The 16455-nt window shown below is 36.5% G+C and overlaps 2 protein-coding genes across 2 annotated transcripts; one reads left to right on the top strand and one right to left on the bottom strand.

The window, feature by feature from the left end:
* Positions 1-244: 244 nt before the first annotated feature.
* Positions 245-13205, top strand: asns (asparagine synthetase). Its single transcript, XM_051871859.1, has 12 exons — positions 245-406; positions 1929-2184; positions 2851-3088; positions 3199-3384; positions 5898-5999; positions 6102-6229; positions 6869-6995; positions 7757-7863; positions 9444-9544; positions 9644-9725; positions 11266-11421; positions 11508-13205. The coding sequence occupies exons 2-12, from the start codon at positions 1936-1938 to the stop codon at positions 11715-11717; spliced, it is 1686 nt and encodes a 561-aa protein (XP_051727819.1). The 5' UTR covers positions 245-406; positions 1929-1935; the 3' UTR covers positions 11718-13205.
* Positions 13206-13383: 178 nt separating this feature from the next.
* Positions 13384-16163, bottom strand: tac1 (tachykinin precursor 1). The gene is made up of 5 exons (XM_051871864.1): positions 15656-16163; positions 14621-14723; positions 14461-14484; positions 13965-14021; positions 13384-13869 (listed from the first exon to the last, which is right to left on the bottom strand). Exons 1-5 carry the CDS (start codon positions 15767-15769, stop codon positions 13823-13825), a joined length of 345 nt encoding a protein of 114 aa, XP_051727824.1. The 5' UTR covers positions 15770-16163; the 3' UTR covers positions 13384-13822.
* Between the last annotated feature and the right edge of the window lie 292 nt (positions 16164-16455).

The raw sequence follows: 16455 nt of genomic DNA, 5'->3' as shown, positions 1-16455 counted from the left end.
AGTCAAAACCTGCTGTTCACAAAGTGTATATCAATTACTAGACAGTAAGGCATTACTTTTTTAAGAGTACAGCGGGGTTAGGAACAGTTAACAATTTGCCATACAAATTAAATGCCTTTAAGTGATAATGCAAAAGAATCAGTAAATCAAATCTGAACCGGTTCATTAAAATGAACCAATTGACCTCAAAAGCGAACAGGAACTACAAGCTACGTTAACAGTCACATGACCATGAACGTTACATTTGACCAATCAGCAGCAACTGACGCTCGTGGCAGGGCGGCACCAAGGACGAATAGCTGTGCTGACACACGCTACACGTGTTTCATCAGCGGAGCGCCGGTGAGGAAGAACGGGTAGCTCTCTATTTTCAGCCAATCCAGACCAAATCAAGCATCTTTTACAGGTAGTACTAGTTATATCATATGTTATATTGGTTTGTATTTTAATGTGCTAAAATGTGACTAGAACATGCCTTCAGCCGGCATCCTTATCCAAATGTCAAATGCTGCTCTTCCTTCCATATGCTAACAGTGGCACGAAGTGTAATGTTACCCTTACGCAATAAACGAACAGCTGGCGATATATTACTCCAGATACATAGATATATATATATATATATATATATATATATATATATATATATATATATATATATATATATAATCTCCAGATATATTAATATTCTTCTGCAGTTACAACATTCCAACGATGCTGTAGTGAGGACTGTGCTGTTTTACAGTACAATCCGTTTTAATGTGAAACCTGGGGACAGGTTTTACCAGTCAGATAGCCTATATTATTTACAGGATAAATGCACCTGCTATTTACAGGATACATGCATCCAGGGCCTGAAATCAACACTCGCCAAGCGCCAAATGCGAGTTGGGTGTTGGCAATTATATGAAACTGTCAGTCGCCAGGTGGCCAGTAACACTGCAATGTTGTGAGAACATTGTGAGAACAAACGTGAACGATGCTCTGCAGCCGCAGTGTATATATTCAAGCGCAAGAACACACGCGCTGTGTGGGAAGTTCAACATCCAAAGCGCGCGCCCTGAAAGCCGAGTCTACAGCGCGCAAATGCTAAGTTAAGCTCCTTTTCATGCCTTCCTGTGCTTGAACAGACAAATTCACACACAAGTTATGTCCCCGTCTTAGCGAGAATCATAAACATTGTCCGATAATCGGTTACGCATGATCCGTGCTCTTAAAAATGTAGGCTATTAAAATTTTATTAATTAAGCTAGTAGTTTTAGCTGTGGTATCGAATTCACAATCCTCTATTCCAGTTTTCACTAGCGTCTAAAATATTGGTGTCAAAACTGCCTGTTTTTGTCGGTAAATTCTTAAGTCACAGGCCATTGGCAGGTGTGGCAAAAAGTTTTAGGCCCTGGATCTATGATAACAATAAACACATGCTGATGAAACTAATTCACTCAAGCTGCGCTGCTGTTAAGCATTAGCGGCTAACATTGCCGGCTGTTACTTTCAAGAATGAAGAAGCATAAATGTCAATTATCAATGGCAAAATATGTTTTTATGTATTCATTTATTTTTGTTTATGCACTGTTGTTTCTAAAAGCTGCTTCTCAAAGTACCACTAAATAGTAATTAAAAGTAATTGTGAAAGCTCCTATTAAAGCTGATGTTATTTACAAATGTTTGTACTTAAGAAAGATTATGATCATCACACTAAACTAAACACGCTTGTATTACTGGTTTAATTGGTACATGACTGGCACTTTTCTGGTGAACATCAGTTTTTGTTCAACTGAAACAAGGAAATCAAGAATATTTTTTAGTATTACCATGGTATGTGTCTAAAAGGCATAGTAATCTGTGGTCTTAATGTGTTGAGAAATTTGGACATTACTTGGGTTCCTTCTAGTTTTGTTAATACATTTTATGTTCTTATTAATTCACAGCATCAGAATGTGTGGTATATGGGCCGTGTTTGGTAGCGATGAGTGCCTTGCAATTCAGTGCACTAATGCCATGAAGATCGCTCATCGTGGTCCAGATGCTTTCCGCTTTGAGAATGTCAATGGTTTCATCAACTGCTGCTTTGGGTTTCACCGCCTCGCTATAGTGGACCAACTGTATGGCATGCAGCCTCTGCGAGTAAAGAAATTCCCCTACCTGTGGCTATGTTACAATGGCGAGATCTACAACCACATCAAGGTAGGTTCTAAGTAGCTGAACGTTTCTAAAATTTTAGCAATTTTAAATTATTAATAAACATTTCCCATTTATGTTTTTGTTATCTCTTATCCTTTAACGTTTATCTTAATGTCATCATGAAATCAAAATGGCCCATTTTTATTTAAGGGATATTCAGTGTTTATTAAAATTTATCTGCGCATCATTACTGGTTTATTTATTTATTTTTAAATACATGTACCCTCGTAATCTTTAATCAAAATAACTTGCCCCTCCCACTTGCAACGACATCTATTCTCTTCTCTGATGACACGTTTACTTGAGGCTGGGACAACCTGTCAGTCACATGACGATCCAATGATCTAATCAATTCCCGATGAACAAAATCAAGTCGTACCCTAGGTTTTTTTTTTTTTTTTTCTTCTGGTTAGAGAAGCCATTTGACTCAGCTAGACGTCACAATAGGGAAGAAAAGACTGTTTCATGCAGACTTTAAAGTCCAAGGAAGTTGTAACCGCCTTTACTTCAGTATTGTGACATTTTCTGAGTGAAACAGAATTTTATGTGAAAAGTAGAGGGCGTTGCTTGTTTTTTGGAATATTGCACTAACAAAGGAAATGGAGAAATGGGGTCCGTTTTGATTTCATTTAGACTTTAACATCTGTTGTCTAATCTTATCCCTTATAGATGAAGAATCAATTTGAATTTGAGTATCAGACTAAAGTCGATGGAGAGATCCTTCTCCACCTGTACGATCGTTTTGGAATCGAGAAGATGGCCTCCCTGCTAGATGGTGTATTCGCCTTCATCTTGTTGGACACTGCTAACAGAAAGGTTTTCTTAGGCAGGGACACCTATGGCGTGAGACCTCTGTTCAGAATGCTCACTGACGATGGCTTTCTTGCTGTCTGTTCTGAGGCCAAAGGTATAATGAATTGTGCAAAACTAAATTGTGTTTTACTCCCTTTGAGCTACCTGTATTACAGAATATGATTTTAACAGTGTTATGTTTTAACTTTGATTTAATTCAAACAGGTTTGACCGATATCTCACACTCCATGTCTTCTCCTGCAAAGATCACTCCCTTCCCACCAGGGCACTTTGAGGTGTTTAACTTGAAGCTCAGTGGAAAAGTAGAGTCTGTTCAGATGGATCGCTTCCACTGCTGCACAGATGAACCCAAACACGCCTCCTATAACAACCTTGAGGGTCTTGGCACAGGTAGATGTCATATTCTGCATTAAATATAATAGATGTCATATTCAAATTAAGATATTTTTAATGAAATCGGAAAGATTTTGTCTTTCCATTGTCCATCTACGCAACTACCAATTTGATGCTTCGAAAAGTTCATAAAGAGATCGTAAACTAATTCATGTGATTTGAGTGGTTTAGTCCAAATTTTCTGAAGAGACTCAATCGATTTTTATAGTGAACAGATTGAATTTAGGCTTTTATTCACGTATAAACATTCATCAACTCGCACATCAGTTATGGTAAATGGAAGCTCAAGCATGCCAATGAACCAGCGAGGTTAATTCTCATGTGTTATGCAGCACGTTTGAGCTTCCACAAGAACCAATAAGGTTTGTTCTCGTGCATCAAGCAAGTATGGTTGAGCTTCTGTTTATGTTCGCTGGTCAATGTTTATATGTGAATAAGCCTAAATTCAATTTGTTCATCATATAAAGCAATTGTGTCTCTTCAGAAAATTTGGACTTAACCGCTTGATTGATCTGGATTAGTTTTACGATCTCTTTATGAACTTTTTGAATTGTCAAAGTGGTAGTTGTGTGTGGACTGTCAATTGAGGGACAGAAATCTCTGATTTCATAAAAAAAAAATCTTCATGTGTGCTCTGAAGTTGAATGAAAGTCTTATGGGTGTGGAACGACATGAGGGTGAGTAAATCATGACAGAATTTTCAGTTTTGGGTGAACTAACCCTTTAAGCAGTTTGATAGCTTTTTAGGTCTTTTATCTTCCCTGTAAAAGGGTGTTAACTGCTTGATTGAATCAAGTCACTTTTTCAGAACTGGATCAACTGGTTCATTGAAAAAAAAAAAAATCTAAAAGATTAGTTCATTCTAACATTGCTAATTGTCTTGTGAACACCAGGGAGAGCTAGAACGCATCTTAAGATTTCAGTGAATTTCTGTCTGTTCCTGACACAAAGGTCCACTTTGTCAATAGAGCAGGGGCTGGTTGCACCAGCTTTGCGTAAGTTAAAACGCTGCATAGTTGCGACATAAAGAGGCATTAAGTTAAAACTTGCACCATTAAACTTGAAACACACCTCTACGTATAAATTAAATATTTACAGAAGCCTCGGGCCAGGAGTGAAGGTAGGAATAAAACCAGATTTCTTAAATTGCACTAAGCTCATGTTTTCCCTGATAAACATTAATTCTTTAGACAAATATGATAATGCTGACATTTATACTCATTTACATTTTGAGAGAACATAATGTGAATAACTGACTTACCTAAACAGTGCACCTCTATGCATGCCAAATAAAATCCATCATAATAAATAAATGTTAGTTTTTTTTTTTTTTTTCAGTATTTATTGCTATTTATTTCAAGTACAGTTTCAGATTTACATAAATACTTTAATGATTAAGTGTCATATTGGATTGGAAACTTATTTTTATCATGCGTTAAAGGATTAGTCCACTTTCATATAAAATTTTCCTGATAATTTACTCACCCCCATGTCATCCAAGATGTTCATGTCTTTCTTTCTTCAGTTGAAAAGAAATTAAGGTTTTTGATGAAAACATTTCAGGATTATTCTTCTTATAGTGGACTTCAATGGCCTCCAAACGGTTGAAGGTCAAAATTACAGTTTCAGTGCAGCTTCAAAGGGCTTTAAACGATACCAGATGAGGAATAAGGGTCTTATCTAGCAAAACGATTGGTCATTTCGAATAAAGTGTATATACTTTATATAAACAAATGATCGCCTTCAAAGTGCTTCCGCCAAAACCGTACTTTTGTATTCTACTTACGGAAAAAATTTAACTGGCGCTGCGTTCGTTCCGTAAGTTGAATAGGGAAGGCGTAGGACATACAGTGTAAGCTTTTTGAAGAATACGAAAGTACGGTTTTGGCGGAAGCACTTGAAAGGTGATCATTTGTTTATATAAAGCATATGCATTTACATTTTTTTTTTAAAATGACCGATCGTTTCGCTAGATAAGACCCTTATTCCTTGTCTGGTATCGTTTAAAGCCCTTTGAAGCTGCACTGAAACTATAATTTTGACCTTAAACCATTTGGAGGCCATTGAAGTCCACTATAAGGAGAATAATCCTGGAATGTTTTCATCAAAAACCTTAATTTCCTTTCAACTGAAGAAAGAAAGACATGGACATCTTTTTGATAGTGAACTAATCCTTTAAGTGAGGCAAAATAAGTTAGAATCAACCTTAACAGGATGAATTGAAATTTACAAAGAGCTAATGACCTACTAACTATGTTGGTTACAACAGCTACGTGGTGCAATCAAATTAAGTACAGAGTTAGTTACAAACTAGGTAGTAAGCCTCTAGAATGGACTTTGTGCTAATTTAAGAAAAAACTTATGAACAACTGATGCAGCCCTACCCAGATGAATGGACAAAATATTTCTGTAACTTCTCAATCCCTTTAGTGTACATCTGCTTTACCACACCATTTGCTTTATCTACAGTCTAAACTAAAGAGAAATGAATTTCTTTTTTTTTTCATCAGGCTTTGAATTGGAGACCGTCAAGAAAAACATTAGGATCCTGTTTGAAAATGCAGTAAAGAAACGCTTGATGGCTCACAGAAGAATTGGTTGCCTCCTCTCAGGTGCCTGTGCTCATTTAGTTTTTGTTTTAGTGCATTAGTTATTAATTTTTTTTTTTTTTTTTTTTTTTCTACATTCACCCTGTACATTGTTTTTATTTCCAGGTGGTCTTGATTCAAGTCTGGTTGCTGCGACACTTGTGAAACTGGCCAAAGAAGAGCAGCTTCCATATCCCATTCAGACCTTTTCCATTGGTGCAGAAGACAGCCCAGATGTCGCCGCTGCTCGCAAGGTAAGTCACTTTGTACATGTAGCATGTCGAATGTACTTTACAGCCTGAAGATCAGAAGCATGTTTCATGAATACAGGAAACATTACAGTATTAGAGGCACAATCCCATGTTTTTTTTTTTTTTTGTGTGTGTGAGAACTATTAGATGTGATTGGAACACTATTAACTCCCTATAAAGCTTGATTTTAAACTCATCAAATGCCCTTTCTTTAATAAGGTTTTGACTTTAACTGTATCTTTAAATCATTCAACAGTATCATAACTTACATATTTAATAATATTTTGAATTAACTTTCAGTTCAGTTAAGTAAAAACATTTCTAATTAACACATTTTATTTATCAGAAACGTATTTCATTGTGTCCCACATTTCATTTTTTATTTTTTATTTTTTTTTGAAGCCCAAAAACAGTGTATACATTATAAAAAATAATCCATATGGCTCCAGGGGGTTAATAAAGGCCTTTTGTAGCAAAGCGATGCGTTTTTGTAAGAAAAATATCTATATTTAAAACTTTATAAATTGCAATAACTAGCTTCCAGCGGACGACCTTGTGCCTTTTTTTTCATGGGAAGTGCTATATGTGGTTTTGAGTGTTTGGTAGTGGATAGCTTTGGATTTACCTTGTGTTGTGTGGCAGGTGGCAGAATACATTGGTACTGAACATCATGAGGTGAGCTTCACACCTGAGGAGGGCATCCGTGTGCTGGAGGAAGTCATCGTTCACTTGGAGAGTTATGACATCACCACTATACGTGCCTCCGTTGGTAAGTACAGGAGTTCATCAGATACATAATTTTTTTTGATTGATGTGGCAATTAAAGAGTAAGTCAATCGATTCCTTCATTTACTCATTATCTTGTGTGGTGCACAGAATGTGAAATTTTGATTCTGCTTTGCATATCTGTATATTCAAACTAGTACAACACATTGTGGTGAAATTTAGTGAGCTATTAATTTCTATTCAACATTTGCAAAGCGTCAATGATAAAACTATCTTGCTGTCGCTGCGCCCATAGACCTCAGCCAATTGGGTTTAGGGTTTAGTTATCTACCATTCTCCTGCTCTACTCGTTTGAATGTGTGACCACGTGAATTCTCTGGATTAGAGATAATGCTGGTCTGAAACTTGAAAATGCATTATCAGCATTATACTGCTTAGAAAGTTAGTTAGCAGGACAAAAGATTCAGCATGAAGCGCTCTCCCATCTGTATTCTCTACTTCTCATGGTGCTTTTTCCCTTCATCTGTGTTTCTAACAACTTTAAAGCAATTTTTGTAGAGTTATTAGTGTTTATTTTATTTGTCATGAAATAAATGGCGCACACACAAGCTGCCTGATTTGTGGCATCAATTATATTTGTAGCACAAACAGTTAAGGTTGAGTTACATTCAAAGGCTTAATACTTGGTTAGAACAAGTATGAACAACAGTAGCCATGCTTGTCTTGGCAGTGTGACTTTAGAGTCTGAACTCAGCCACTAGATGGCAGCAGGAGCATTTAGTGATCTTCTGTGTTTGTCTGCAGGTATGTATCTGATATCTAAGTACATCCGAGAGAAGACAGACAGCGTTGTGATTTTCTCAGGTGAAGGTTCGGATGAGTTGACACAAGGATACATCTACTTTCATAAGGTACATGTTATTGTTTGATTAATTTGTGTATATTTACAGTGTCTCTAAAAAGTATTTGGACACTTAAGGTGATGATACACGGGGCAACTTTTTGAGCAATGTTGCCGGGCAGTGTTGCCGAGCAACGTTGCTTGGGCACTTTCCCACTGTGAATGAGAAAAAGACTCATTTAAAAGTGTAGGAATGTTATTCCATTAGGTAAAGTATCATTGAAGCATCTTTATTTGCTGGTTGGTATCAGCATTTGTGCGTTTAATTTGGTTTGGTATTTTATTACGTAAAGAAAGTGTCCCTCGTGTATATGTATGTGTGTGTGTGTGTATAAAATATATATATATATATATATATATATATATATATATATATATATATATATATATATATATATATATATATATATATATATATATATATATATATATATATATATATGAAACATCATATAGAGTTTACTCTATATGGGAATCTTAATGATCCGATTCTGGGAGTCATGATCTGAATCCAAAATTATTCTTGTTTTTTTTTTTTTTTTTTTTTTTTTTTTTCGCTAACTATGAAAACAAAATGCCAGTGAAAGGTTACGTGCAGGTTTTCTCTTTCCAAAGTCCAAACTGTTAGAAAACAGCACAAAAAGTTTGTAAATTTAACATTTTAAGTAAATTAAGCATTTTATGCTTTTACTTTTTAAAAGCTTAAACTTTACGTTTCTTGTAAACTGACACATTTAGCCTAAGTTAACAGCTTATCGACTTGTTTAATATAAACCTGGTATGTTAAAAAAAATTACCAACCTCTTTTATTTAAACCTGGGAACATCTCTGTGTTTACCAGCTTCCTTAAAATAAACCTGGGAATAGTGTTGTTAAAGGTACCGACTTGGGTATTTTAAAATGTTAAAAAGTGATGAAACTAGCTTAGCCTAGCATTTTGAGCGCTGTTGAGTGGATTCTTAAACACCTCTGTTTGGCTATTGTGTGATCACACGCTCAACATGTCTGTGATTGGCTACAATGATCAACGCTTCGCGTTCACAAACTTGTTGTAAATGGACTTCTTTGATGCTCTTCACCGAGCGCTTGCCGATTACAGATTCACACGGGAGCGTTTGAAAGCGGGCTTTCATCAGCAGATTAGTCCATCAGCGGATATATTAGAGATCCACTGATAGACGAATCCGCTGATAAATGCCTGCTTTCAAATGCTCCCATGCCTATCTGTGTAAGCGCTCGGTGAAGAATGTCAAAAATGTCTACGTTTGTCATATCAATGGTATAAAAGTGCGTCCAGACTTTGAACTTTAAACGTGGCTGGGGCATCTATTATTTTACTCTCACTGCTGTCCGCCATCCCGTTAAAAACCTCTTTTTCTTAGGCTAGTTAACGACTCTGTGAGCAGGGAAATCTATTTAGAGCGCCTTAATTTATGAATTAAAATATCGATATTTGGCGCCAGCATATCGATTCTTGTATCGCACAGAGAAGGAAAACGATATAGCGCCGCATCTATTTTGTCCCACCCCTAGTATTGTTGTATGACTGTTGAGCTGTCAAATGAACATTTTGACCTTTTTTTGAATTAGGCTCCAACAGCTGAAGCTGGAGCAGAGGACAGTGTGCGTCTGCTGAAAGAGCTTTACCTGTTTGATGTGCTGAGAGCTGACAGAACCACAGCTGCACATGGGTAAGACTAAATGTCCCTTCCTTTCTCTTCTCTGCCTGCAGTAGCTTGGCCATTTTTCATAGTATTTATTTGTCACTCCAAACTGTTTTTCTTCTTTAGACTGGAGTTGAGAGTGCCTTTCCTGGACCATAGGTTCACCGCATACTACCTCTCTCTGCCTGTAGAGATGAGAGTACCTAAGGTGGGCTTCCCTGACACCTTCCATGTCCTGCTGCAGCTACTCTTCTGCATTTAAAATTTAACACTTGGAGTTTGTACCCATAGCCCACACAAAAATGAAAATTCTATCATTTTCCACAAGTCATTGGCTACGTTTACATGCACCCAAATAATCCATTTGTAATCGGATTGACTGCTCAATCAGACGTTCATGTAAACACCTTAATCGATCCGATTGAGCTCGATCCGAATGAAATTTCGATCGGATTGGAAGGGGTGGTTTATTCCTTTTCTAATCCGATCCAACAGCAAAAAATGACCATGTAAACGCTTGAATCCGACTACTTTCTCAATCGTATTCAGAAGTCTCTGGGGCACATGCGCAGTGCAATGTTGACACGCATTACGCAGTGTGCAAGTTCACGTTCACGTCTTTATGTTGTAAAGATGTATGCCAACAGGCAGTGGCGTAGCTGTATCCCTTCGTCATAATATTGGAAATCTTTCCTTTTAAAACAAGGGGAGCCAATGGATATCACACAAGAAGCAACGTGCAAACTTTGCGCAAGAGTTATGCCAGTAAAAGCTTAACCTCGGTCAGTATTCAAAGTGAAATTAAAAAAAGACGGAGCTGTCTGACGCTGCATTAACGGAGCATATTCTCTCAGAGACGAATTTCAACATAATATGCTGATAACGGTATATATAACTGTCTTAATTTATTCCATTATTTCTCTTGTGGCCGTACATATAATAGTATTTAAAAAAAACCTGTTTAACACGAAAGTCGGTGCTTGAAGTAAACCTGCGCTTAATTTTCATTGATGACTGCAGTGTTAGGAAATATTATAGCCTACACTCTTAATAATTTTAATTATAGGCCTATAATTCGTTGTATAATAGACCTAAAAAACTGTTTAAAATATTTCCAAAGATAGCTAATAGCCTAATCTTTTATTATTATCCTCATAGCACGTCAGTTATGCGCTATGAAATTATTGCGGGGCAAATTTATTATAATATTAATTTAATAATAAAAAGCCTAACCTAATAGTAATAGAAGAATGTAACAGGCCTACATTAATTGGAAATACCAAATCCTCTTAATATTGCCAAGATTTGATGCTTTTGACAATATCTCTGGCTATTGTCGATACATGATCATCGTCTGTTGACGCAACCCGGGATTAATATGACGTCACACACGCAGAGCGCGTGTGCAAAAGTTTTAATCGGAATGTATATAAAACGCATATAAACGGATATTTTAATCAGTACATGTAAACAGATCTGCAATCGGATTCAATTCATTCGGATTGACAAAAATTGGTGCATGTAAACACAGCCATTGTGGTTTGTAAGGACATGAGGGTGAGTAAAGAATGACTTCTGTAGAGCATAAAAGATATTTTGAAAAATGTTGGTTCTTTTTATAGACAAACAATGGAAGTCAACTGTTGATGTACCTTGCATGATGTACCTCTTATCTTCCCTTTCTTTTTCAAAATTCATTTTAGTGGATTCTAAAACAAGACTGATTAACTTCTGTTTGATCGGCACAGGATGGTGTGGAGAAGTATCTCTTGAGGGAAGCGTTTAAAGGGATGAAACTAATTCCAGAGGAGATTCTCTGGAGAAGGAAAGAGGCCTTCAGTGATGGTTTGTCATCCATGAAGAAGTCCTGGTACACTAGCCTGCAGGAGCACATTGAGTCTGAGGTAATGCACATGTACATGCACATGACACAGTGCTTTAAAGCCTCTTCCTCTTTATCTCTTCCTTGAATTTTTCTTTTCCATTTCAGGTGAATGACTCTCAGTTGGAGAAGGCTGCTAAGCTGTACCCTTTCAACCCCCCCAAAACCAAAGAGGGTTTCTTCATGAGGCAGATCTTTGAGAAGAATTTCCCCGGCCGCCACGAGTGGACGCCACATTACTGGATGCCTCGCTGGATCAAGGCCACAGACCCCTCGGCCAGAACCCTGTCCATCTATAAGCCTGATAAAGACGAGTAATCGCATCAAAATTCAGACCTTGGCTAAACGATACAATCACTATGGCATGCATACCTGCCACATGAAGCCGGCTTAAATGTTACCAAAATATATATTATTGCCTCAACATTCTCTGTTCAGTTCACATAAATTTGTTTGTTTGGGCCCCCCCTCCCTCCTAAATCTTTTTATGGAGCTTGGATATTAACAAAAAAGTAAAATGGATTTGGGTTGGTTTAGCTCGTTGGTTAAAAGAACCCCTTAAGAAATTTGCACAGTAACAGTTGTTACTGTAGTAAAACTGTAATATTAATTAACACTGTCAGCAAAGTTCAAGACAAAGATACCGAAAACTCTTACACTGTTTAAAGGAGATAACATAATCGCTTATTTTACATTAGTAACTAGCGATATACATTACTGTTCAAAAGTTTGAGGTCGTTTAGATTTAAAATGTTTTCGAAAGACTCTTAATGCTTACTATATATATTTTTTTTTATATAAATGCAGTAAAACGGTAATATTGTGAAAAATATTACAATTCAAAATAACTGCTTTCTATTTAAATATTTTTTTTTAACATGTAATTTCTGTGATGTCAAAGCTTGATCATGATCATTTAGAAATCATTCTAATATGCTCATTTGGGGCTGAAGAAACATTTCTTCATAACAGTTATGCTAATTCATATGCTTTTTTTTTTTTTTCTCTCTTCCCCTTACGGGATTTCAGAATTTTCAAAATTCTTTTGAATTGAAAGCTCCGATGAACTGAGCTATGAATATGTAGGCTACTTGCTGAAAAGCATTCATTTCTTTCAGGGGGGTGGAAAAAAAAAAAAAAATCTTATTGACCACAAACTTTTGAATATTAGGTGTTTTTGTTTGTTATTATTATTTCGGGAATAAATTATTAATTTTTTACTCTTTTTGTAATATCAGGGCTGGATAATATCTTGGCAGTCCACAAGCTGTTACCACCGTGTGTGTGTGTGTGTGTGTGTGTGTCTGTGTGTGTGTGTGTGTCTGTGTCTGTGTGTGTGTGTCTGTGTGTGTGTGTGTGTGTGTGTGTGTGTGTGTGTCTGTCTGTGTGTGTGTGTGTGTGTGTGTCTGTGTGTGTGTGTCTAGTTAAACTGCCTTTAGGCAGTGATATTTATTCCAAAAAAACAGTTAGACTGTTATTGTAAGCCTTCAAGTTGAATGAATGGCACTGGTTAAAGTAGGGTTTACTATTTATCCTTAAATGGTGGCTTAGTATTGACATGTGAAATTAATATTAAGGGTTAAATTATTTTTATAAATTTTATTTTAATCTATTTTCATTGCTGCACCATTGCTTTAATGTGGTATAAAATAATTTTGAATTAGAGAAATGAAACAGTTTACTGTTTAAAAAAGAGAACTTGGCCTTGAATGGATGTTTTCAGTTAATTTGGAAAGTGGGGTTCAGATGCTGGAGTGATTGCATTGAAAGATATGGTCATGATATTGATAAAGGCTTTCTTCAGAATACCAGTTGAGATGTGTTTTATTGATACAGTTCGATAAGCCTGGTTTAAAAGGATACTTGATGGTTAAAATATTCCTTATAGCCTGTAGGTGGAGTGAGTGCACCACTGGGAAAGTGCCTTTAGTCTGTGATACGCCACACATTCAACAATACTACAAGAAATTAAAAGTTCCACCAATAAAGAAAATATTTTTAATATCAAGCTACAATCACACAGAGATATCAAGATAGCAAAAACTTTGCTTGTAGCAGTGACAGGACATGCGCAGGATGACATCACACCCAGACTGTTGGTATTACAACATCATCAGTTATGGTGAAAACACTAGTATGAGGCACTATGTATTGACATTTTCAGCACGAATCTGAGTACCTTAGAAAGGACACTGCTTTGCTTTAATGCGCCACAACATCGGGAAAGATGTCGTGACAAACACATTTGATCATAGCTGAACCGTATTTAAAATATCTGACAAATAAACTGGCACAGGTGTGGCCTTATTTCACTATGTGAAATAAGTATGTTTATTTCTGACCTGAATAATAAAAAAGAAAAGAGTATCACATAATGAAATGATTCTTAAGGAAGCGGATGTGACGATGATCCATTTTAGCCATTAACGCCTTTTGTCGTAGATCTGTACTGTTCCCCATTCATACGATTCTGAGAAGAGAGAAGGTCTGGGTTACAAATAAGTCGTAACTCAATTTTTAAAAAACTATTAGTTTTTATTATTTGAGAGGTTTTGCAGTTCCTACCTGGCTCCTCTTGGCTTCTTTTACCCATCAGCCCCACAAAAGAATTGATTTTATGCCCTAGAAGACAATTAAGGGATAGATAGATGGATAGATATATATATATGTTTTGCAATATTGTTGAAGCCTAGAGTGTGGTTGAAGGATTCTATGTCTTTACAATTGTTTTATTCTACAGTGAAAAAGACCTTGAGGATGTGAGCTTGCATTAAAAGGAATCGTGTATCGCTAAAACTCTTTAAGATTCCATTTAATAAGCTGTGAATGTCATTGAGCTTATGTAAAACCTGCAAAGATCAAGGATTTGTAATGATGAAAGTCTTCTCTCTTCTTCTAGAGTTGCAAAAACCTTTATATTTCATTTGAGAAAAACACTGCAAATATCTTTGTTTGACTGTATTTGTAAATCTCTCCTCAAGTGTCTTTGCTTTTAGGCAAATGTAAGCATTTAGCAAATAATATATGCATTGTATGCAGGAGTGTTTTTGAGATCACTTACTTTTACGTGTAATCTGTGCATTTGCTGTGGGGGTGGAAGAATGAAAGAGATGTCAGTTATAGGTCAAAAGCATTTTTGTAATTTGCTGCATTCTAGTTAAAGCGTATTATCAACATCTGACTTTAATGTTTTAAGGGATGAAATATGACTCTGGTCTTACCAGAGGACCGTTTCCCCATCAGACCAATGAACTGATGAGGTCGGGGTTTCCTCGTAATACGTCTTAGTATCTCTCTGAAGGGATCCGCCTGAAGCCACTCATCCTGCTAAAGATGATTTGATTAGTACAACATTAGACCCCCAGCATACAGATGCCACTCACAGTATGAGTCCACTGGAACCCTTGATTTTGATACAATTAGTATTTTATAACTCTCCAATGCATCCCAATACAGAATTCACCAAATTCATGATTTTCCACCATAGTATTTGAGCCCAAAAATACTTCACGAGGTACAGCAGTTGCAAAGATGCAGTTTATAGACACAAAAAGCATGAGACATAAGTGCTTGGCTCTCTTCCAACCCGCAATGTCAAATGGGATACGTGTGCTCCATTCAAACAAGCAATATGAGCGCTGAGTAATTCAGCACTGGACAGCGACCTGTGCATATTGTACTTGAATCCTTCCTAACTACCCAATGAAATTGAATGAATACAGCTGATAACAATTTTAGTAAATTTTCCATGTTACATACATTACATGATACTATAATTAGGGCTGTTACTGCCTTGGGGGGGATGTTAGGGTGTATGTCACCCTCTAATATTTAATGGTAAAGCGGTAATATATATGTTTTAATGGTTAATTTAGAATGTTATTGCATTTAGTCCTCCTTAATTGTGAATATGTGGCTACATCCTACCAAATCTATAATAACAATTTAAAATTCTAACTATATAAAAATAATTATATAATGTTGCTCATTATTATTACACAGTACTTTATTAGTAATTACAATGTAATATGCTCACTAATGTCAATTGTGATATTTTCTGTTATAATCAATGAGTTATAATCATGAAAAGTAGCAGAATTAAATATAATTACCTTTACAGATAGAATGTTTTTGTTGTTTTGTATGTACTAAAAAAGATCCTTTAAAATCAGCCCTAAAAATGTCAAATAGTTGCAGTAGCTTTTATTTAATCTGAAAGACATGTTTAGATAAAAGTCAAAGATGAAAAAACTTACTTGTATCTGATTGTTGCCTGTCCAATAATCAAGGTCTTCTTTTGGACCCAATTCTTCTCCAAAAACTTGACACAAAACAAGAAAAATGACTACAGCCGGTAAGAGAAATTTCATGTTTCACCCAGTAACTTTCCTTCCCTTTCCCAAAGCACTTTAAAGTATAAAACGCAAGCTAAACGTCGATTCAAGTCGAATTGTTCGAGTATGTTGTTCAGTCTTCTGTCAGCTGTGCGTGAACAGTTTCCTCCACATATAACACAGTTCTTCAGTGCGCGCTTCCGATGCGCGTCTCCGTGACCGTACTGACTCGCACGCTCGGCTTTATAGCAAAGCAACAGGGAGGTGACAGGTTCCTTCCGACGCTTAAAATCGATAAAACAAATAAATGTATTAGTCAGATTGCTTTAAAACGCACGATGACGAATAGGACTCCTTTTTAATATTTCGCTCACATAGCTAGAGGAAGTATCTAAAGTTGAAATAGTCCCGGTTCGTGTAGTCCGTGACTTTATGGACGTGTGCTGATCAGTATGTAGACCGCAGACAGGTGACGTTATGATTGGCTAATTCGACGCATGTTTTGCGAAGTTCCGTCTATAACTGAGCAAACATGAATGCAGAAGGCTCGTTTAACGCTGATTCTTTTGCGTCAAAGGAGGTGAGCAACTTCAGAAGGGTCTTGGACATTGAATTGCACATATGAGAGGAATTAAACACTGAAGAAGCCGAAACCTTTGTGTTTTCCTCCATGTGTTTAATAAAATAACACAAATTTTGAATTTTGAGGGCGAATCACAACT

Source organism: Ctenopharyngodon idella, chromosome 19 (assembly GCF_019924925.1).
Source record: "Ctenopharyngodon idella isolate HZGC_01 chromosome 19, HZGC01, whole genome shotgun sequence".
In the NCBI taxonomy this organism is placed as follows: Eukaryota; Metazoa; Chordata; class Actinopteri; order Cypriniformes; family Xenocyprididae; genus Ctenopharyngodon; species Ctenopharyngodon idella.
This window is presented reverse-complemented; position numbering and strand designations above follow the sequence as displayed.

What these genes read in the sequence shown, in the direction of transcription:
- asns (XM_051871859.1), top strand. Translation starts at nt 1,936, where the DNA reads ATGTGTGGTATATGGGCCGTGTTTGGTAGCGATGAGTGCCTTGCAATT. An exon ending in AGATCTACAACCACATCAAG is followed by an intron (nt 2,185 to 2,850) that starts GTAGGTTCTAAG and finishes TATCCCTTATAG; the next exon opens with ATGAAGAATCAATTTGAATT. An exon ending in CCTTGAGGGTCTTGGCACAG is followed by an intron (nt 3,385 to 5,897) that starts GTAGATGTCATA and finishes TTTTTTCATCAG; the next exon opens with GCTTTGAATTGGAGACCGTC.
- tac1 (XM_051871864.1), bottom strand. Translation starts at nt 15,769, where the DNA reads ATGAAATTTCTCTTACCGGCTGTAGTCATTTTTCTTGTTTTGTGTCAA. An exon ending in CAGGCAACAATCAGATACAA is followed by an intron (nt 14,724 to 15,655) that starts GTAAGTTTTTTC and finishes CATCTTTAGCAG; the next exon opens with GATGAGTGGCTTCAGGCGGA. An exon ending in GATGGGGAAACGGTCCTCTG is followed by an intron (nt 14,485 to 14,620) that starts GTAAGACCAGAG and finishes CCACCCCCACAG; the next exon opens with CAAATGCACAGATTACACGT.